At 39.4% G+C, this 23,400-nt stretch overlaps 2 protein-coding genes across 2 annotated transcripts in view; one reads left to right on the top strand and one right to left on the bottom strand.

Annotated features, from left to right (window-relative positions):
* Positions 1 to 23,400, bottom strand: part of LOC707949 (putative methyltransferase-like protein 21E) — a 210,041-nt gene that overhangs the window by 10,764 nt on the left and 175,877 nt on the right. The window lies entirely within an intron of this gene.
* Positions 255 to 22,790, top strand: SLC10A2 (solute carrier family 10 member 2). Its single transcript, XM_001095212.5, has 6 exons — positions 255 to 870; positions 8,365 to 8,483; positions 14,022 to 14,110; positions 15,335 to 15,510; positions 17,314 to 17,471; positions 20,512 to 22,790. Exons 1-6 carry the CDS (start codon positions 494 to 496, stop codon positions 20,637 to 20,639), a joined length of 1,047 nt encoding a protein of 348 aa, XP_001095212.3. The 5' UTR covers positions 255 to 493; the 3' UTR covers positions 20,640 to 22,790.

Raw genomic sequence — 23,400 nt, 5'->3', positions numbered from 1 at the left:
AGTAGAGACGGGGTTTCACCGTGGTCTCGATCTCCTGACCTTGTGATCCGCCCGCCTCGGCCTCCCAAAGTGCTGGGATTACAGGCGTGAGCCACCGCGCCCGGCCCCGAGTTGATTTTAAGTGTCACTTAACTGAAATTATCCAACAAACCTTCGTGGCATTAAACATTAACGCAGCTCATGGTTAATTATCATGCCAATAAATGATTAATCGTAACTCTCTGTCTTGACCAATAATTTTGCCGGGCTTTTATGATTCACAACGTGCTCTGTGTTGTAATGCTACCTCTTGAAACTGACATCCTAGCATTTATTGTTTTTTATTACTTCCCTAATGTGGCTTTCAAAAGAGACACCAAGTGACATATTTTTAGAAGGGGTTTAAAAGTTTGATGGGGTAGAAGTAAACGTTGCTTATCTCAACTGGCAGCAGAGCCAGGGCCCAGGGACCAGCGCTTCTGTGGACTTGGCCTTTTGAGCAGCAGACCCAGCAATGAATGAGCCGAACAGCTGTGTGGACAATGCAACAGTTTGCTCTGGTGCATCCTGTGTGGTACCTGACAGCAATTTCAATAACACCCTAAGTGTGGTCCTAAGTACGGTGCTGACCATCCTGTTGGCCTTGGTGATGTTCTCCATGGGATGCAACGTGGAAATCAAGAAATTTCTAGGGCACATAAAGCGGCCGTGGGGCATTTGTATTGGCTTCCTCTGTCAGTTTGGAATCATGCCCCTCACAGGATTCGTCCTGTCTGTGGCCTTTGACATCCTCCCCATCCAGGCCGTGGTGGTGCTCATTATGGGATGCTGCCCTGGAGGAACTTCCTCCAATATCTTGGCCTATTGGGTCGATGGCGACATGGACCTGAGGTAAGATTATCTATCTACACCTCTAACTACTCAATCACCTTGGAGTAATCCTTCCAGAAGCCTATGGCATACTGAATGTCCAACTGATTTGCTACCCATCTAAAATATGACTAAGGAATTAAACAGGACAGAATAAATGCATTCACATGCCTTCTAGCACAGCTGTTTAGCTATTTGAATTGGGGGATTTATATTTTGTGTTTGTGTTTTTAAATCTAACTCAGTTAACAGGGAGTTGCATAATTGCTGTTGATCTCTAGGAAAAGATTCAAAGCTTTTTTTAAAAAGTAATCTTTTCCAAACCACAAGCTGCAGCTGAGGAGGTTTATCCTGTTGGTAGCAGGGAAAAAAAAAAAAAAAGCAAAATACACTTTCTTTGTAATGATGAGGAGCTCTGGGTGCAATCAGAAAATAAAACTGTTTGTCAAACATTAGAACCTCTAGTGAGACAGTGATCAACTCCATCAAATATAGCCAGTTCTTTGGGCAAACATTTTCCTGGTATAAAACCTAAGGAAGAGTTCATATATTTGTTTCACCTCTACTGGCATTAAAAGTGGGGGAAAAGCCTACAGCAGCTTTTTTTAAAATTATGCTTACCTTACTATGAAATAAACAGAAAATGGTTTCTCCACTTCCCACAAAGTAATCTAAATTGCAATGTTTGCCCAATTCATCCTGTGCCAGTCTGAACTAGCACTGGAAAAAAAAAAAAACTAATAGAAATAAGATGAAGCATTAATGTGACGAGACTGAGAAATTTAATGCTGAAAGTTGAATAGACAAATGTCTTTTTTCTTAGCTCATAATTCCTCATTTCCCTTGAAAGGTATGCATTTCCTTCTGCAAACCATCCAGGTGCTAATGCAACGTGTGCTTATTAAATACTGTACAGTAGGCAATTAGCTCTGTTCATCCCCAGCTACTACAGGCAGAGGAGAGAAGCACAAAGTGTAGAAATGTAGCCACTGGATTGATAGAGTACCCAGTGAGCAATTAGGAACCTGCTGTCTCATTTCAACTGGTGCAGGTTTCTCCAGAAGCTTTGGAAAAGTCATACAAACCCTATACCTTCACATGGCTTAGTCTTTTACATAAGAAAGCACATGATATCCACCATGCAATTGCTTTTTTTTTTTTTTTTTAATTTAAGGAAAGCTCTATAAAACAACAAAGGATGGCAAGTGCTATTCAGATTTAGTTAATCTGTGAACCACAATATAGCAATAAGGTCTTTTTAGACTTCGATTTAGTTTGACCTGGACACTGATACACAGAAGTGAGAATTGTAAATGCCAGCAACTATTACACTGAGAAAAGTGAGCTACATGGAACAATGGGCCTTGACCTCCAATAAACAGCTTTCTCATAATATTTGTAACTTTTAATGCAGAGGAGTTTTGTACCTCAATGTAATGCCACACATGGAACCCTTTTATAAGACAGAAAAAAATGTGTGTGGTGCTGGACTATTAGGTTGTTGAAATGAATTCTCTTCTGTCAGCTAAAAACAGTAAGATATAACCTAAAAGCTCCAAGTTACATTTTTCTGTGGTTTTAAGGAAATCTTATTTCTCCTGAAACAGGAGATGATTATGTAATCCTGTCTACCTATCATAACAATTCCTATAAATTATTTTTTCAATAAGAACTAAAAGTAGAATATGAAGCCTTGGTAGAAACCTCCAGCTAAATCCGCGCAAATGAATTCTTCCAGCAAGTCAGAATAAGCCCTATAACGCAAAATGGAGCAACCTCACGTATCCAGAGCTCAACAAGACCCAATAAAAGACACTGCACACCCAAAATAAATTTCACTTAATCTCATAAACACTCCTCATGCAGGACCTACATAACTATTTTTATTCTAAATCTCTGTTGTGCTATTTTCCAGAAATGAGAAGTGGGGAAGGAAGCAGAGTGTTAGGAAGGGCAAAAGAGCAGATCAAAATACCTACAAAGCAAAGCAGACACTGACAACACACAGCCATGTCTCTATCGCTTATTCTCTATCACTTAATCTCTCTATCACATATTCTCTCTTCATTATCAATTATTCTCTCTGGTTTCTGTAGCACTTATTCTAGTCTCTGGTCTCTGTGTCACTTATTCTACAAACACAAGAAGTTGTCACTGTATTTTAGAATAACCGATAATCATGTTTGTCAGGATGGGTCTTAATCATTGAGAAGAGGTTAAATTATACTGCTATGTAAGATGATGATATTATGCATTGTGTGTTAGGAAAACAATATTCCAATAGTTCTTTAATACAAATTAATTAAAAGAGTAGAACCTGAGTTATTGGGTAACAGTTTTCCAAAACTTTTTATTCTTCTGGATTAAGAATTGGATAACTAAAGACTTCTGATAATTTATTTAGATACAATCCTATCTAACATTTATATTTCCAATTGTATATGCTTAGAATTTTACCTTCTCCATCTCCACTTGAACTCTAGCAATGGCAAGAAGACATGACTGTTTATATTAACAGGCAGCTCCACTAATTGAGCTAATGCCACACAATGCCAGCAAAACCATTCCACCTGATTTTAACTCTTTTGGTTATGGTTCTTGGGAGAAGAAACCAAAACATTTCCCTCTCACCCTATCATCTCTTATGAACCTGGAAAGCCACTGCATTTTGCAATCTCTGGTGACTTTGAAAAATAAAAAATAACAGACAGTAATCCTTGATCATTGGAATTCAGCAAGTACAATTTCAGCTCTTTCTCTGACCACTCCCAGCCTGGAAAGTTGTTTGTGAATCTGACTGGTGCACATATATTTTCACCTAAGTTACAGCTGTGCCATGGACATCACATGCACAAAAACATCAGGGAGAAGAGAAGGTGACATTTCAGGTGAATCTGCTGGTGGCTAAAACCCATAGTTGAGGGGACACAGAAACCTCTTATGTCCTTTGTGTCTGCTCTCTACCCAGACACAGGCAAATATCCGGTGTCTTCATCCTTCTTAATGGCCTCAGCCACACCATGCAAGGACTTCTCATTTCCTTTCTTTGGCTTCCTCTTTGGGGAATCCATTCTTATGCATCCTTCTCCCAGTTGCCCCCGATTCCTTCCCTGCCACCTACTTTCTACATTCCTTTTTATTATTTTATAGACTTTCCTACCACATCCTTTGTTCTTTGGCCAAATGCTGTTAGATTTTTCAGCTTCCAGTGCAGCATTCACTGATATTTTAGATATTCAAGAAACCTGACCCTCTGGCTAATCACAAATTCACAGCAATAAATCCTTCCTATGTCAACCCCTAAATGTCTCCTGTCTACTCTGGGAGACCTAACCCAAAACCATTTGACTTTTTCCTTTATTCTCCCTCAAAGTAACCAAAAATTGTTTCTCTCCAGTAGCATTTATTTTACTAGCTAATATTTATTAAACACTAGTACATGCCATGCACAGTGCTAAGTACTCAAAATACGTTGGTGTATTTCATCCTCCCAAGAATCCTCTAGAGTTAGTACTATTATTTTCTGCATTTGGCAGATAATAAAGTTAAGATTCATAACCTTGACCAAGGTCATTGAGTCAATGTATGCCTGAATCAGAATTGGAATCATTCAGATCTACCCACAACCCCTATGCAGGCTCATAAGCTTTCTCTACACTCTTTCCATCACTTTTCATTTCTCCAATTTCTAGCACTGCCTATATACACTACGTTAGATCCTTCACACTTGGTATTTTACTTCTAATATGATTACAGTCTTTTACATTGCTTAACACTGATTTCACTGAATTCCTCAACATTCACTAAATTTATATTGATTCTTTCTTTTATTTCCATACACGCGAAAGAAAATCTCCCTGGCAAGTCAAAATTAAGGCCAAGTGTTTTTTTTTTTTTTTCTTATACTTTACTCTTTTCTCTCATTATAATATAAATTCAAGGTAGTATATGTATTTTTTATATCCATGCCTTTTATAGAACTTCAGATTTTTTTGTGTAAGACGATATATTCTTTTGCTAATTTAGGCTCCTATATTATTTCTTAAAATTAATTATCTGTGAATTGTTTTGAATCTCATTTTGAGTGATTTAATTTTGTTCTTGTATTCATTCAAATAGCATCAACTTCCAGCCACCTATTCGTCTGTTCATCTGCAAGGTCTCTTCACCAAGGCTACTCACAAGTCTAAACCTTTCCTTCTCCAAATCCTCTTTTGTCCCTCTTCACGATCCTTAAGAAACTGCTCTCACCAAACTCAAAATTATGATACAACATCATAGATTGTCGTAGCAATATTCAGATTTAAAGGTTTGTCAAGGATCTTCGAAAGAAAAACAAAGACAGAAAAAGACTTCCTTCTTTAACATTTTCTCATATTTTAAAACAAAAATTCTCAGACTTCTCTTCACTGGGATCCAGTTAATAAACCCTCCTCACTTCCCCACCAGACTCCCACCACACTCTAGAAAAAAACATTGGATGCACAGAAACAAAAGTGATTTTATTATAGGGACAACTTTAAATCCATTCTAATATATTTTTTAAAATAAAAGATAAAAAAGAGAACACTGAGAGAAGGGAGGAAGGAAGAGAGAAAAAAATCACCTTCAAACTCCAGTACTTTCATTATAAGTAGGACAAAGTACTGTTAATAACAAATTAACTTGTTTGTCTGGTGTACAATTCTGCCTTAGCATCTCTTTTATACCTAAATTAAGTTAACCTATAACCAGAATAGATTGAACTGCTTAGAGTTTTAAATACATCCACAGCATTTGTTACTGTTATAATATTTTGGCTCTACTCAAACAAGTATTTTTATCCAAATTATTTAAACCTATTTTAAATGAGGTCATTCTGGTTAAAAATAAATATATTATTAGAGAAGTTAAGCTCTCTGATGAACTTTGTCCCACCCTGTGTTTTGCCAAACTGTGTAAATTTATCTACAAGCCTTGAAACGAAATTTCTCATTGTTAGCTCCTTTCTTAGTATAGTGTGGTGGTGGTGGTGTTGTCGTCGTCGTTGTTGTTGTTGTTTTGGGGGGCAGGTAATATAAATATTTAGCATTTTCTTTCAAGTACACACATAATACCCTTAAGAAATTACTACTCTTGACAACCTCAATGACGACCTGTTGGGAGAAGGGCCTTTCAGAGAAATTTCTCATTTCTCTAAATTTCCTGATTCTATTTGGTGGAACACAAAATATCACAAACATGGTAACATAAATGATCACAGCAGAGAGATGCAGGGTGCAGAGGCTCCTGCCTGTAATCCCAGCACTTTGGAAGGCCTAGGCAAGCAGATCACCTGAGCCCAGGAGTTTGAGACCAGGCTGAACAACACGGTGAAACCCCATGTCTACAAAAAAATGTAAAAATTAGCATGGCATGGTGGCTCGTGCCTGTAATCCCAGCTACTCGGGAGGCTGAGGTGCAAAGATCACTTGAGCCCAGGCTTCAGTGAGCTAAGATAGTGACCCTGTACTCCAGCCTGGGTGACAGAGATAGACCCTATTTAAAAAAAAAAAAATGGTAGTAGCAACCAGCTCTTAATAGAGTGCTTTGCGTTGTTCTAAGTGCTGGACACTGTTAGTTCATCCTATCCTTACAGCCATTTTAAATAAGGAAACTGGTAAAGAGAAGTCAACTAAATTACTCAAATTAACACACTAAGTGGCACGGCACTGCCTGCTTTCAGCCCAGACACTGTGTGGCTTTAGAGCTCAGCCTTTAAAGGCAGAGAATGTATGCTGTGTACAGATCACCTCGAAGAGGACCAGGAAATCTTTCTTTGACCCACTGTCTTAGTACTAGAGATAGCATGATTTGGCATTAATTTCTCCATGTAGAGAGCCTACTCAGCCAGACCCTCTTACTGAAATAAAATGCTGTGAGCAGGGATGATACCAGACACTAGTTCTTCTGAACACACATTTGCTAAATTGTCAGTGACTTACTCAGTGCTAAGAATTCAGGTCTACCCTGCCTGCTTGCATGCTTTCTTTTGATTTTTAAGTCAGTTTCCTCTTCTTTTCTCAAGCTAGGGTCACTTGGGCAGTAATTTTTCTGCTTTATGGCAGTACACCGAGGCCTCCTCCCTTGGACATGCATTCTATTCCAGGGGCCCAGGAAGGCCTGTTCCATCTCAGCATGGTCAGACACACGCAGTCCTGATGGTGTCAGCTGCTTTAAATGTGTTTGCTTTTCTTTGATTGAATGTTTGAAGGATGGCACACCCAGCAAACCTTATACATTGTTTAATGATGATTTTTAACCCATTGTTTAATACTGTTTCTGACCCTTAAGAATAAAAGGGGAGGGAAGGACGGCACAAGGCAAAGTGGAAAGACACCAAATATGGCCCATTGTGCTCAAGGCCAGGCCCTGAATACACTCCAGCACATGTGTATTTCTGTTCATCACACCAGATGATGCTATAGGTTGAGACAGATTCTTGCAGGACTTCCTTATCATGAATCGAAAATAAAAATTGTCTCCCATTCTGGAGGTTGTTTGTCTACTCTGTTGGTAGTTTCCTTTGCTGTGCAGAAACTTTTTAGTTTAGTTATATTCCAACAAAACAACAAACAAACCCATTAAAATGTGGGCAATGGACCGGAATGGACGCTTTTCAAAAGAAGTCACACATGCAGCCAACAATCATATGAAAAAAAGTTCATCATCACTGATCATTAGAGAAATGCAAATCAAAACCACAATGAGATGCCATATCACACAAGTCAGAATGGCTATTATTAAAAAGGCAAAAATTAACAGATGCTGGCAAGGTTACAGAGAAAAAGGAACTTATCTTCTGTTGGTGGGAGTGTAAATTAGTTCATCAATTGTGGAAAGCACTGTGGCAATTCCTCAAAGACCTAAAAACAGAAATACCACTCAACCCATCAATCCCATTACTGGGTATATACCCAAAAGAATACAAATCGTTCTGTTATAAAGACACATGCACACATATGTCCATTGCAGCACTATTTACAATAGCATACGCATAGAATCAACCTTAATGCCCATCAGTGGTAGACTGGATAAAGAAAATGTGGTACATACACACCATGGAATACCATGCAGCCATTAAAATGGACGAGATCATGTCTTTTGCAGGAACATGGATGGAGCTGGAGGCCATTATCCTTAGCAAAGTAACACAAGGACAGAAAACCAAATACACCATGTTCTGACTTACAAGTGGGAGCTAAATGATGAGAACACATGGACACACAGAGGGGAACAACACACACTGGGGCCTATTGGAGGCTAAAGGATGGGAGGAGGGAGAGGATCAGAAAACGTAACTAATGGGTACTAGGCTTAATACCTAGGCGATGAAATAATCTGTATGACAAACCCCGTGACACAAGTTTACCTATATAATAAATGTGCACATGTACCCCTCAACTTAAAATAAAAGTTAAATTAAAAAATAAAAATAAAACAGCATCTTCCCTAGAACACACAGGTGGATGTGTCAATCTGCCCGTTGCCTTTCAGCGTCAGCATGACCACATGCTCCACACTGCTTGCCCTTGGAATGATGCCGCTGTGCCTCCTTATCTATACCAAAATGTGGGTCGACTCTGGGAGCATCGTAATTCCCTATGATAACATAGGTAAGTCGTCCCTCTGCAAGACCGTTGACTGTTACCCTCAAACTCTCCGCTTACCCCCTGCTAGGCTCTCAGACCAGGCTCACACCCGACTGTTATTGCCCTAGCAGGAGTTTCTGCCCGATTTCATTATAAAGTCACCCCTGCGTTTGAAGAGTGTTGGCAGAATGTAAATTCCAAACCTTGACCTTATGGGATCACCTGTCTTTTCTTCAATTTGAATCACCAGGGAGAGGAGCCCCCTCCCCAGCCCTGTCAGTCTGGACTGAGGAGGCTTAAGTTTTGGGAACGTGGGAGCCTCCATCTATTCCTTAACCCAGAGTGTCACTAGTTCATGGTCATAGGATTTTGCATCCAGACACTTGAATTGAAGAAATTTTTTTTTTTCCTTTGAGATTGAGTCTCGCTCTGCCACCCAGGCTGGAGTGCAGTGGCATGATCTCGGCTCACTGCAACCTCCACCCCCTGGGTTCAAGCAATTCTCCTGCCTCAGCCTCCCTAGTAGCTGGGATTACAAGCATGCACTACCATGCCTGGCTAATTTTTGTATTTTTAGTGGGGATGGGGTTTCACCATGTTGGTCAGGCTGGTCTCGAACTCCTGACCTCAAGAGATCCGCCCACCTCAGCCTCCCAAAGTGGGATTACAGGCATGAGCCACCGCGCCCAGCCTGAAGACATTTTTTAAAATCACATAATGGTTTCAAAATAGAGCACTGAGTAAGCAATCCAGAGTGTCACAATAGAAAACCACTAGATGAAACACACTGTTTCTAACACTCGACTGTGAGCCACACCTTGATGCAAAAGTTGATTTAATGGCAAAGTCTGTATTTCATGCTCCAGGAGTCAAATTTACTAGTAATGACTCTGTCTCATTTCACCCCCATCCCAAAAAACTTATTTTCTGTTTCTGGGGAAACAAATTATAGTGGGAGATTAAGTTATTGTTGTAACTTAGGGACAAGGGTCAAGAGAAGAACAAGAGAGTTCCTGGTATACCAGGAATAGGCATTTCCCATAGAACTATCACGAATAAAAGACAAGATGTAGGCAAAATAGTACAACAATCACCAGGTACACTACACGCTAAATACCTGGATTTTTTTCCCCCCACTGACCTTGGAAACAAATCCCAATGAGCTGCCTTAAAAAGGTGTGGGTTTCCCATTGAAGAAAGCATCCAAGCAAAGGCTAAATGGTGAGCCACCTGGATGCTTGTAAGAGGGACTCCTATTGGGATGAGAAGCTGGGCTGAAATGCCTTCCATTTCCAAGAAAGACTGCTTCCATGATTTAGTGTGATTGAGGAAATATACAACTGAATTAGAACAAACTTTGTGAATACTAATTGGGGATGATCTGTATTACAAAGTTTGTAGCCTCTTCTCTCTCTCCTACTCTTACCATCACCATTAGACCATAAAAAAGAATTGTCCTCCTTAATATGCCCTATTCAGTGTGGTTTTTTGATATACAAGATTCTTCTGACCCCTGGAGAGAACCTTCATATCATATACAACCTCCTGACAACAGACTTTAGGGTGACCCTCCACGACCACCTGCCTTTGCCTTCACGCTGCTTGACTTTCTAGCTGCTCTCTCAGTGGACGCCTTCCACAGAGCTAAAAACCATAGTTAACGTGAGTGGTAACTATTATATCCCTCTCAAAGAACCTGCCTGCTGAGTGAGGAATTTTGATTCCACATTACTCACTATAATAATTTAATAATTTAAGCCATAAAATATTCTCCTTTTGATACACATTCCCTTCTGGAAAATGACTCATGGAAATACTGAATAATTCTAACTACAGTGTGAAAGACTTATACCATATTCTGTAATGTGAATAAATTTTGAAATAAGGAGAAAATGAAAAATCAATTATCACCTCAATGGAGGAAAAGGTCATCATAAAAGAGGTCAAGAGTGAAAAGAAAAGAAAAATAGGAAGAGAGAAAAGAAAAGGGAAAAAGAAAGAAGTTTCAAAAACAAAGATATTGTTATATGTAAAATGTTTATTCAGAAACAGAATGCTTGTTCCTTGGTACTGCAAGGCAAAATCAGCATTCAGACCAGAAGTTTTCACAGCAAGGCAATTTTACTTTCTGCAGAAAGAGTGCTCCTCACAGATGAAACAATGGCAAGAGCACACCTGAACAATGGAGGGAAGCAATTTGTATCCCTTATGCAGCTTGTCCCGACTACTGTATCCTCTCTCCATTGGCTGGAGCCAGACCTCACAATCTAAGCTAAAACTTGACTGGCTAATAATTTAAAACTTTTCTAAATAGGTATAGGCAATAGAGAACAAAGGAAAAGAGGAAGTCGCTTGTGAAAGGACTTAGAAAAGTAATAATATTTCCAATAAGGAAGGGGCATACGCTGTGAGCTGGAACATGCCTGTGAGCATGTTCAGCACAAATAACTTGGTTAAAGTACAAGGACACAGAATGTACTTATTCCTTTATATCTAACAGCTACATAGAATAGGGCTTAACAAAGAGTTATTAGCACAAAGCAAGGAGGCTTAAAGGAAGTTAGTCTTTAAAAGAAATTATTTCTAATGTTTATTATTATTATTATTATTATTTTCCTTTAACAAGAAGGGAAACTTTGAAGAGGAAACTTTTTACTTTCTACAGACATTAACCCTGTGCCCAGGCCTCCAAGCTCACCTTTTTGCTGTTGGGTTTTCTAGTTATTTAACATAGAAAATAAATGAACTGACTGCTTCATAAGATGTTATCACTGCTTTCTAAATTGTGGCTCAGGGTAATTATTTGCCCAGGGTCACTAGGAAGCTGGAATAGCCCGCAGTCTATTCTCTACACAGCTCTATGGGCAGACATGTTTGGTACAACTTCATGCTCCAGTGATCCAGTAAACACCTGAGAGCCCCCTCAGATGCTGACATCTGGATGGGGAGGAGGCAGACCATGCAGCTGGTACCACTGAAATAAAACTACTGCTGCAAATTGTTGTACTTACTGCTCTCTACTCCACATTTGTGTCTTGTGCCAAGAAGTTTATAGCCATTTCATCATTTAATTATCACAATAGCACTGTGAGGCAGACATAACTCTGCCCATTTTACAAATAAGGAAACCAAAGCTTAGAGGGGTTCAACGTCTTACACAGTTCCCACAGTTTGGGAATACAGAAATGTTCAGCTCCAAATCTATCTGACTCCCAGTCCCACCACATGAATCCATTCACCACCACTCTCTTTCATTCTCATTCTTCTTTCTACCTTTCCTTCCTCTAATATCTACTGTGTAAACTTGGTTAAAGACCAAGTTACGGATTCAATGTGTAACCATGAGTGGATGCTTTTTCATCTACATAGACAGGCACTTCACAGAGGGACATCAGCATATGAGGCATACATAAAACAAACAGAGCCTGGGGAAATAAAGGAACAAGATTACCGGCCCAATGGAGACCAAAGTTAAAACATCCACCTCTACAAGCAGGAGCCACACACTGTGGGTGTAAAGAAAAACAGAGTCCCTTTCCCAGTCAACCCCAGGTCCCTGAAAAACTTCACCTGGCCTCATCTGGTCAGGAAAGGAAAAGCAATTCTGCCATGGATTTTGGCAGGTGGTGCTGCTTGTGTGTTATCCCATTGGCTTGGGCTGCCTCAAAGAGATGAAGACTCTTAGCAGGAGGGGCCAAACAGAATCAGCACATTAAAATATAGGACGAAAACCTAACCACACTAACATTCCAAGCACAGGACTTGCACCTAGATTTAAGCTACCACATCACAAACAAGTCATATATCCAGATGGTTTTAAGACCTACAAACTTCAAAAATTTAGGCAATGGTCTAAAGACCCAGGACAGGGTGTTTCCTCCTTGTATTCACCTGTCCTCTTATTGCTATAAAGAATTACCTGAGACTGGGTAATTTATAAAGAAAAGAAGTTTAGTTGGCTCACAGTTCCACAGACTGTACAGGAAGCACGGCAGGGGAGGCCTCAGGAAACTTACAATCATGGCAGAAGGTGAAGGGGAAGCAGGCACCTTCTACATGACTGGAGCAGGAGAAAGACAGATAAGAGGGATGTGTGCACACTTATAGATAACCAGATCACATGAGAACTCACTATCACAAGAACAATAAGGGGGAAGTTTGCCCCCACAATTCAATCACCTCCCACCAGGCCCCTCCTCCAACAGACCCCTCCTCTAGTTGTAATCCTCCAACTGGGGATTATAATTCAACATGAGATATGGGTGGGGACAGAGAGCCAAACCATATCACTCCCAAAACAGCAGGATGCAAGGATACCCAAGAGGGGGTTTTCTGGGGCATCTCAGCAGTGCGTGCGTCAACGCCTCTCTTCCACATCCTTTTTTCCAGTATTCCCTCCTTACTCCCCCGCATTTATCTTTTTTCCTACTCTTAGTACCCTTAGTCATTATTTAATTCTGCCAATTAATTTCTGTGCAAAAGTCATCACTGACCCTTATATTGCCAGGAGGGCTAGAAGACTACAAGGAAATTATGTTTTCATCATTATTGCATTCACTTTAAATTAATATCTATTGCCTTGGATTCTAGAATCTGTTTTCCAGTCATAGCTCACTCTACCTACTTCAATCAATACTATGCAACATCCACTCTCAGAATGTCACCGTTCAATATCACCTTCTTATACTGCTTTAAAAGGATGTTTGAAAAAGAAAAAACCTATGAAAAGTTAGAAGTTGTTGGTGCTAAATTATATGAAATCAGCTATTGGACAAATGAGTGTTAAATAACATGGAGAAACAAACCATATGATGCAAGAACAGCAGTAAATTTAACGTAGTGAAATTGAAGTATGACTCTTTTATCTGGCCGGATGAGCATGTTACTGCAAAGAACTATAATTACATGAGAGGTCGTCAAATATATTATCTCATGGAAAATTTAAAGCACGCTTTCTCAACTTATATTCTCACCTCTCTGCTGTAAATTTGAATAACTAAAGCTAGTTTTAACCAGAAGTCATGCGATGTCAGAACACCTGGTGATCTTGAGCTAATTTTGGACATTTTCTTTCATTTTACAATATTTTAAATTTATTTTTTATTTCTACTACCATGAACTAGCAAACACATGTAAAATATCATCTTTGTATGCCCCCCCCCCCCCCCCACACACACACAAACCTTGGTGAGCTATTCTTCCTAGAACTATAAAGATCCAAAGACTAAAGAAGTCAAGACTCTGACAAACTGAAACTAACATATACTGGCAATATAAGAAACTCTAAAAAATTAATGCAGAATTTAGTGAAAGAATTTATAGCATTGACATTATCAATTATCTACCAATAATATTAAATTATTTACTGGAGTGGGTGAAGAAGTAGAGTAAGTGTGTGTGTGTGCGTGTGTGTGTGTGTGTGTAATTCTGTATACTGTTTTGTGTATTCAAGAAGGAAGACTGAAATACTACTTAAGCCTTCTTCAAGCTGTTTGTTCTTCTGTGTTTCTCTTTCCTGTGTCACCTGTTCTGCTGATGACATTGCCCTTCTGTCATCTTTAGGTACGTCTCTGGTTGCTCTTGTTGTTCCTGTTTCCATTGGAATGTTTGTTAATCACAAATGGCCCCAAAAAGCAAAGATCATACTTAAAGTAAGTATCCCAGTTCACACCGTTAAGTGTTCCACCATGACAATCAAAACGATAGGGTTTTCCATCCATGAAATGCTTTTATTCTCATTATATGATTACTGTTGAGTGGAGGCCTGAAGTCATCAGCCATGCAGTCTTCTCTTTTAGAATGCCCTTCTTTATATGTGTGTAGAGGAGAGAGCTGGGATCTCACTGTGTTGCTAATTCTGTTCTTGAACTCCTGTGCTCAAGTGATCCTCCCAAAGTGCTGGGATTACAGGTATGAGACACTGCACCCAGCCTAGCATGCCCTTCTTTATTGCAGTCACAGGAAAAATTTCTACCCATTCTTTAAGACACTCAACTGAACTATCACCTCCTGATTTTACTCTATTCTGTCCTCACCACATATTACTGTTATCTTTGTTATGTGAATTTGTGTTATATAATATATCTAAATGGCTTTCTTAGAAAATAGAACTTATCTTTCTTATGTCTGTATCCATATGGCCACTTCATTGCTGGCAATCAGTAAATGCTATTTATATAGTAACTATTCACTCCCCTTCACTAACTATATTCTAGCTAGATGATCTGGATGTGGTTGTAGATAATATAGATAGATTCTGCTGCTCAAGGGGCAAAGTAAATCCATTGTATTCCTTACTTTTCTTGACAAAAAATATGTTTATAATCTCCAAATTTTGTTTTAAATGTGAAAAGGAGAAAAAAAAATAGCAACAGTGCTTTTCATTTGCTTATACCTTTTTTAAAGTTGTATAGAGTTCTATACCCATTTTCTCATTATCATAACAATCATAAAAGGAAGCTGGGGCAACATTTTATCCCCAGTTACAAATGAAGAAACTACAGTTCAGAAAGTTCGTGATTTACTGAAGGAAACAGAATAGGAGTAGTTGAATCCGGAGGCCAAGTCTTCCAGGTTCTCACTGAAATGGGCTGTTTTTTTGTTCTGACAAGGATAATTTGCAAGCTAGAAAATATTCAGGCTAATTGAAAATGGATGCCACTTGTCCTGTTGTGTAATTAAAGCTTAAAGCATGGGACAAGCACCAGGATTTCCAGTGGCCTGATTGCAGCCTCCCGGCTAGAAGCACATAGAAAGACAATTTTACCATCACTTTCCCCAAGGGCAAGGAGACTGCTGAGGTTTTGTCTCTGACAAGCATACTTGGATTTGCTTTGACTCATGATTGCTGGGTTCCCTTGTTCCCTTTCTTTCAGGTTGGGTCCATTGCGGGCATCATCCTTATTGTGCTCACAGCTGTGGTTGGAGGAATATTGTACCAAAGCGCCTGGATCATCGCTCCCAAATTGTGGATTATAGGGACAATATTTCCTGTGGCAGGTTACTCCCTGGGGTTTCTTCTAGCTAGAATCGCTGGTCTACCCTGGCACAGGTATGGCACTTTAGTAAACCACATTGGGAATTGTAATCTGTAATAGCTGTTGTATTCCTTTGCTAGAGTTGCCATAAGACAGAACCACAAACTGAGTGACTTAAACAACAGACTGTTATTGTCTCACAGTTTCAGAGACTAGAAGTGAAAATGAAGGTGTCACTGGATTGATTCTTTCTGAGGGTTATGATGGAGGGATCCCTTATTGGCCTCCCTCGTGGCTTGCAGACAGCCGTCTTCTTCCTGTGTCTTCCCTCAGTGCACGTCTCTGTGGCCAGACTCCCCTTTTGATAAGGACATCAGTCCCTGGATGAGGGCCCCCTATAATGAACTCATCTTAACTAATTATATCTGCAATGACCCTGTTTCCACATAAGGTCACATCCTGAGGTGCGGAGTGTTAGGACTTCAACACATGACTTTGGCGGAGAGGGAGACATAATCAACCCAAAACAGCTGCAAACACTGAAGACAGGATCAAAATCCTTAGCCTTTCATCAATCACATTCATCCTATTTCTGAATATGTCATTCTAAATAGGCCCATTCATTCCAAAGTCATGCAAGTCCCCAGAAAGAAAATACTGACTGCCTCTTTTTTGGTCAAAGTATTCTGGACCATTCCACTTTCCATGCAGATGGGGCTCTTCCACTGCTAAGCATTCTTATTCTCTGAGTGGAGTAACATTAATGAAAGCAGTTGGGCTGCCCTGGAATAGACAAGCGTTCCTCCAGCTGGCAGCAGGGTGAGCTCATCCTCCGAAGGCGCCAAATATTAGAATGGGTTTTGCACTTCTGGATTTGACACTGGGCAAAAACAATTCTTTTTGACTAATCCATCGAATCCACAGGCAGAGAGAACACAGGTGTAGGGACAGATGCACGTATGAGGTTGGGAAAGAGAAGAGTGGCAACGGGCAGCAAGAAGGGCACAGTGTTTTAGTCAGGCAGACCTGGGCTTCCCTTCCAATCCTACCACACACCACCCGGGGGACCTCAGGCCCAGCACTCTCTCTTTCTCTGAGTTTTATCATCTGTAGAGTGGGGACAATAATTTCTACCTTATAGACTTTTTGTCAAGATTTAAACATTTTTTTTTTGAGACAGGGTCTCACTCTGTCACTCAGGATGGAGTCCAGTGACACAATCATAGCTATCTGAAGCCTCAGCTCAAGTGATTCTCCTGCCTCAGCCTCCAGAGAAGCTGGGACTACAGGCACACACCACCTTGCCTGGCAAATTTTTTTTGTTTTGTCTTGTTTTTTAGAAACAGGGTCTCATTATGTGGCCCAGGGTGATCTTGAACTCCTGGACACTTGGGCTCAAGAAATCCTCCCACTTCAGCCTCCCAAAGTGCTGGGATTACTGGTGTGAGCCACCTGTTTAGCCCAGCCTAAACAAAACAAATTAAACAATAAAACAGCGACAACAAATACCGTATCTTGAGCATTTTCTGAGCTGCTGCCCTGTGCTCTAGACTGTTACCAAAATCATAATTGAAAAGGGTGAAATGAACCCCCTTGGCCACTTACCGAACACTGTGGTAAATGAGCCAACTCTTCATATGTACATATTAAATATATTTATGTATATTATATACAATAGGTGATATGATGTATAATATACTTAATAAGTATTACATTTATTCCATAGAAAGTCATATATTGAATAAGCCTATCTTAAATGTATGCATTAAAAGCAGAGACAAGATGCACATTTATGTACTTATTATTATATCTGCTTGTAATGTTTCACAATAACAAAACAACAGCTAAAACATATGCTCTCTTAACATCTTCTTTAGGTGCCGAACGGTTGCTTTTGAAACGGGGATGCAGAACACGCAGCTATGTTCCACCATCGTTCAGCTCTCCTTTACTCCTGAGGAGCTCAATATCATATTCACCTTCCCGCTCATCTACAGCATTTTCCAGCTCGCCTTTGCCGCAATATTCTTAGGATGTAAGGAATCATGCCAATCCCATTTCATGATGATCTTTGAAAATCCTGGAGTTGCTAAAACAACATTTTTAAAAACCTCCCCGTTCCTGGTGGTGAATTGTACAAATACATGAGAGGAAAAAGCCACCGTCATGTTATCATGACTTTCCAATTGCTGATGAAAAGATGGTAGTTTTACCAAAAGATTCTAGCAAAGATTATTTTTAAGTGAAAAGTAATGGAGGTCAATTCTCTCCATTGACTTTCTTTTCCTGAGTAATTAGGAAGGCAGAGGAACCTGTCCGGACCATTTTATTGTGCGCCTTCCGGCATTCGCCCAGGAACTCAGGATTTGGGATCTTTTTCAAAACATTGTCTTGATATGCTTTATAAATATAGGATATTTATCAGAAAACTGGTACACAAAGAAAATTTAACAGGCTAACTTACAAGGCAGATGTGTGTGTGTGCATATGTGTATACACACACACACACACATATATATATTTTAAATACCCATATAATTGAAGTGATTGAAGCAAAAATATTCTTCATGTAAAGTACTAGGTGTAGTTTAAGTAATTCCTACTTCTCCTGTCCTGTGACATGAAGCTCTCAGCGTCTCCCGTCAGGCCCCACCACCCACCGGCCTTCACCTAGTTGAAAATTCTTTCTACATTTTCCTTTCCAAGGGCTGATAATATCTAACCTCTATTTTTACATTCTATTTTTTTTTTATTAAAAAGCTAGTTTTTAAAGCCTCATGACATTTTGATGGGGAATATAAAGTGAAGGCACACAACAAAACTAATGTAAATGTTAAGTCACTAAATGTCCAGAGATACAGTTTGGTTTTGTTTGGTTTTGCTTTACTTTACCTTTTTTTTTTTTTTTTTTGAGATGGAGTCTTGTTCCGTCACCCAGGCTGGAGTGCAGTGGAGTGCATCATTTCATAATGATCTTCTTTGAAGATCTTGGCTCACTGCAACCTCCACCTAGCAGGTTCACGCACCTCATTCTCCCACCTCAGCCTCCCGAGTAGCTAGGACTACAGGCGCCCGCCACCACGCCCGGCTAATTTTGTGTTTGTATTTTTAGTAGAGACGGGGATCCGAGGCAGGCGGATCGGGAGGTCTTGAGATCAAGATTATCCTGGCTAACATGGTGAAACCCCGTCTCTACTAAAAATATGGTTTTGCTTTACTTTTCTACTTAACTTCATCAGCTCTTCAACCTGCCCTCGGATGCGGATCTCCTCTGCACTACTGTCTTGAATGTCATCCTCAAAGCAAAGGCTTCCTTTCTAGAATAGAATACTCTGGATCCACTGAAAATATTCCACAGATTTATCTCTACTCCAGGAAGCAGGAGTCCAGGCCTAATTACCTTGTTTTCTGTATAATAACCTTGTTTGTACAGAGCTCTGCTAATTTGTCACACAGTGGGATTTTTCCAAATAATTACTTAATGGTGTCAGTAGATAAGCCAGAGAAAGTGGACTGGTTGATAGAACAATTAAGTAAATGCACTAGTTGAAAACTAACTCCAAAGAGATTGATTAATAAAAAATCAAGTTGAAGGAATGAGGAAAAGGGAGCACTCAACTCGGTCTTGAAATTTCCCACAGTTATATCAGTAAGTATAAAAATAAGGGCGGAATCTTTGTTAAGTGTATACAATGCCTGGAAACATATTTTGGTGATAAGACTAGGAATCTAAATATTTTTTGGATAAAGGAGAGGAAAAAAAGAAAAGGGAAAAAGGAAGGATGGGGGAGGGAAGGAGGGAGGGAAGGAGGGAGGAAGGCAGGGAGAGAAGGGGGGAAAGAAAAAGGGATAAATAAGAAGTATAGTTTGGTTAAATGAAATCATTGGCATAAGTTTAAGCTGAAGGACTCTCAGCTCAAAACAGTTTATAATAAGTGGCGGATCTTCAAATTGACCACAAGCTCAATTAAATTCAATAGTGTGGTTCAGTGGCTTCGAAAATAATATATTAGTAGAAGTTCAGGGACCAATCTAAAGGAGATATTGATCTTGGGTTAATAAGATCTTTGAAGCAAGTCATTGTCTCTCTCGGCTGTGTATCATAATGAAAGTTAACATTTATTGAGCATTTACTATTCTTCACAGACAATGCTAGGCATTTAATTTTATCTCATTTAATGTTCACAATTGCCCTATGAGGTAGATAATATTATTATGGCCATTTTATATGTGAGGCATTAGAATTTGAGGGACCCTATAAGTAGTATTTTCTGTCCTCCTCTTGCCTTTGTGACCCATTGAGAAGTAGAAGAAAAATCAGATATTCAGATAACAAAATAGCCCTTTTACTATGGATAAAACTTAATTGAAAAACATGACTTGAATCTGCAACCAAATGGGCTTGTTGAAACCACCCTTTCCTCCACTGCCTCACACATGTGCAGACACGTACTCACACATACATAGACACCGCAGGTCTTGCCTCGCAGGGCAGAGCCTACCCTGATGAGCTGACCTAAAAAATAAGCCGAGAAATGCTTGCTACCAGAGACCAGCAGCTAAACAGAAAAGAGGAAGGCTGATCGCCCATCAGCCGAGTCTCTTCTCTCCGGGAATGAAGATCGAATGAAGGCAGGGAGGGAACTGGAATGTTGTTCTAGTTCAAGTCCTTCTACAGCAGACCATCGAACCAAGGTCCCGGAGGTTGCACTGCACCATGTGTATATGTATTAAGAATGAGCACATTAACTGGGATATGGTGGTACACAATAAATCCTCACTATTGTTCTCATCATTGTCGAGTACCACGTGCAGGGCTGAATGCCCAAAGAAGGCTTGTGGCTGCCCTGAGCAAATGTCTCATAAAGATTTACGCCAGGTCTTCCTGAAGTGCAGTCATCCCTCTCGCCATGAGTAACCATGGAACTAAGAATGGTGATTTCTTTCTCTAAGCAGCCTCCAGTCTACAGAAAATGTAATCTGCCATGTGAATCATAGGTTAGAATCTCTATGCAAAGTAATTTTGCAGTTTATTATTATAAAATTTACTTAACCACCTGTGTATTGTTTTCTAGTTTATGTGGCATACAAGAAATGTCATGGAAAAAACAAGGCAGAAATTCCAGAGAGCAAAGAAAATGCAACGGAGCCGGAGTCATCGTTTTATAAGATAAATGGAGGATTTAAACCCGATGAAAAGTAGACATCAAGTGGACAAAAGAGACGAGTTCTAAATTACATTCTTAAACCATAACTATATTTAATTATTTGTTTTGGTAGGACAGTTGGCAGAAAAGAGTTAAAGTGGAAATCTGAATTTCATTTGAATTCATGTATTGGTTTCAGTACCAAGTGACTGGTGGCCCAATTCTTTAATGGGACAAATATTGTTTCATATATATATACATATGTTTTATATATGTATGTACACTCATATAGACACATTGTCATTGAAATATTCCCCCATAATATTCTCAAGCTAAACCTGACATAGGGAACACCGAGAATGAGAACTTCGTCACACCAAAACTGAATTCTTACGCAGAACCTCCTAGCCCACAGATGAGGACCTGACTTTCTGTATGTTAAAGTAGATGTAATGAATTATTATTATTATTATAGTGGTCAAGATTTTCTTCAGTGTTTATGATTATAAAAATTGACACGAACATCTTTCACTGACATTTTAATCATTATTTTGAAAGCTTTGCAAGCCATTTATTTATATAACTATGTAATATAACTATGTAATATAATATGGGCAAATATCTGACTTCTGTATTTTTAAAAAATTGCCTTCTCCAGGGACAGTCCAAAAGCAGAACTGAGAGGAAATTATTATGAAGTAGAATTCAATAACCATATTGGATGCAGGCTCTTAACTCAGCAGGAATATTGCACATCTGTTGCTCTACCTCAGGGGTCCAGTGATACCCACTAGATCTTTCAAGGAAAAACACAATTCTTTCAAGTGGTTTGTATTTGGCAAAGAGCTCTTCAAACCTGGAAGAGGGACTTCCTCAAGGTTTTCCTGTGTGCAGCGGGTCCACATAGCTAATATGACAACTATTCAGATCACAGGGACCATCCACAGTAAGCAACATGGTCAGGGAGGTAGCAGGAGGTGCAAAGACAGAAGTATTGGGAGAAACAGCATGACTCTACTGGAGGAATGAATTCAATGGGTGATAGTATAAAATACACAGAAAACACAAGTAACAGAAACCTGGTTGAAATGTTTAATTAGAGCCAATTAGATGTGCAGGAGTAAGTAGCATAAGAAGAATCAAGTCTGGGAGCGATCAGGAAATGAGTATTAAACAGTATTTGAAACAGAAAACATGTCCCAGGGCCCTAAAGTCAGAAGGGCCCCACCAGCCAGGCAAGTTGTTTGGATGCTGTAAGTAGGTGTAGCCAAGGGAAGCCACGAGCATCTGATATATGGCAGCAGGGGTTTCTGGTTGCCAGGGGAAAATAACTTGTTAAGTGCTGAGCTTTCAATTATAAGATCGAATTTAATTTCCTTTCCCTCTTTCTGCAGCAATCAGAGCACACAATCTTAACCACTCGGTCCTTAGTGGTTTTGTTCCATTTTGTGTTGGATATTTTCACTGCCTCATAGAGTCCATTTCAAGTGTTTTGGCTGAAAGGGCTTTTTGCATTTGCATGTTCTGAGTTCAGATCCTGCTGGCGCACCCATGCATTATGGAAACAGGAGCTCAACTTAGCTCTTCCAGTAGAGGAATGAGGGATGGATTCTGCTTTTAAAATTCATAGCATTTATCTTTTTCTACTAGGTTTCCATTTACAGTTGAATAAGTGCTTCATATTTTTCCATCATTAGACAAATACAAAATGGACTAAATAATTTTAAGAGATAGTGGAGGAGAGGGGGTACAGATTTCCTTCTTAGAGAGTGTCAAAGAGTATGCTCCCAATGGTAGAAAGTACTCAGTCTAGCGGCTAAGTACCTCCTACACATTTCTCATCCCATCAAAAGATATACAGGTGCACTAGGGGACCCTGAGAACTCGTATCGTAATTTCAACATACCCAATATCAAGGGCCTGGATGCCAGCAACTGCAGCAAGCAGGTTTCTCCTCCCTGTTGATCCAGATAGGTGAACGAGACAGAACTTGGCTTTCTTACATGATGCGGTATCTTGTGACTTGTGTCTTTTTCCCTACCGTGCTAGTGGGAAGAAAAATAGTTGAGCTTTCTAAAACGATAGCTCTCTATTTTTAAACGAATTTGAAAAGTCGATTAAATTATGTATTTTATTGCCTCTGTGAGTATCATATTAAATGAATATTTTATTTCAAAGGCTTAAATAAATGAAAATGATTTTTGTAATGTTTGGTCTAGTTGAATCTTTGTGACTTGTGTCAAGATTTTCTCATTGCTCAGTTCTAGAGATACAAATAAGGTGGAGTTTCTCAGATATTAAATTGTTCTTTGAAAAGTGCCTGAAAGAAACTCTTAATTAAACACTCTCGTAATTCGGTCTCCTACTGATACTGACTGGGATTTTCCTCCACAAATCATATGGGGGAACATTAATTAAAGACTCTTAAAAATAGTTTGACAGTGATAGCTGATTTAAAATAATAATGAAAGTATTTTATGAACTTACATATGAAGTCACCATCTTCTACAAAATGGTGATGTATATACATATATATACATGTGTGTGTGTGTATATATACAATGGTAACCTATTTAAAATAATATAAGTATTTCATGAACTTATAAATAAAGCTTTCACCTCCTACAAAATGGTGGTAGATAATATATGTATATATTATATATATGTCATATATATAATATACACATACACAAAGAATTATGGAGCTCTTGCATTAAAATCTCTCATAAATGAGACTTGAAGAAATTCAGGTTATCAACCTCATTTGACTCCTCCTCAAAGACATCATTCTCTTTTCCATCTAGGAAACTCTCACTC

This window comes from Macaca mulatta, chromosome 17 (genome assembly GCF_049350105.2).
Source record: "Macaca mulatta isolate MMU2019108-1 chromosome 17, T2T-MMU8v2.0, whole genome shotgun sequence".
Classification (NCBI taxonomy): domain Eukaryota; kingdom Metazoa; phylum Chordata; class Mammalia; order Primates; family Cercopithecidae; genus Macaca; species Macaca mulatta.
This window is presented reverse-complemented; position numbering and strand designations above follow the sequence as displayed.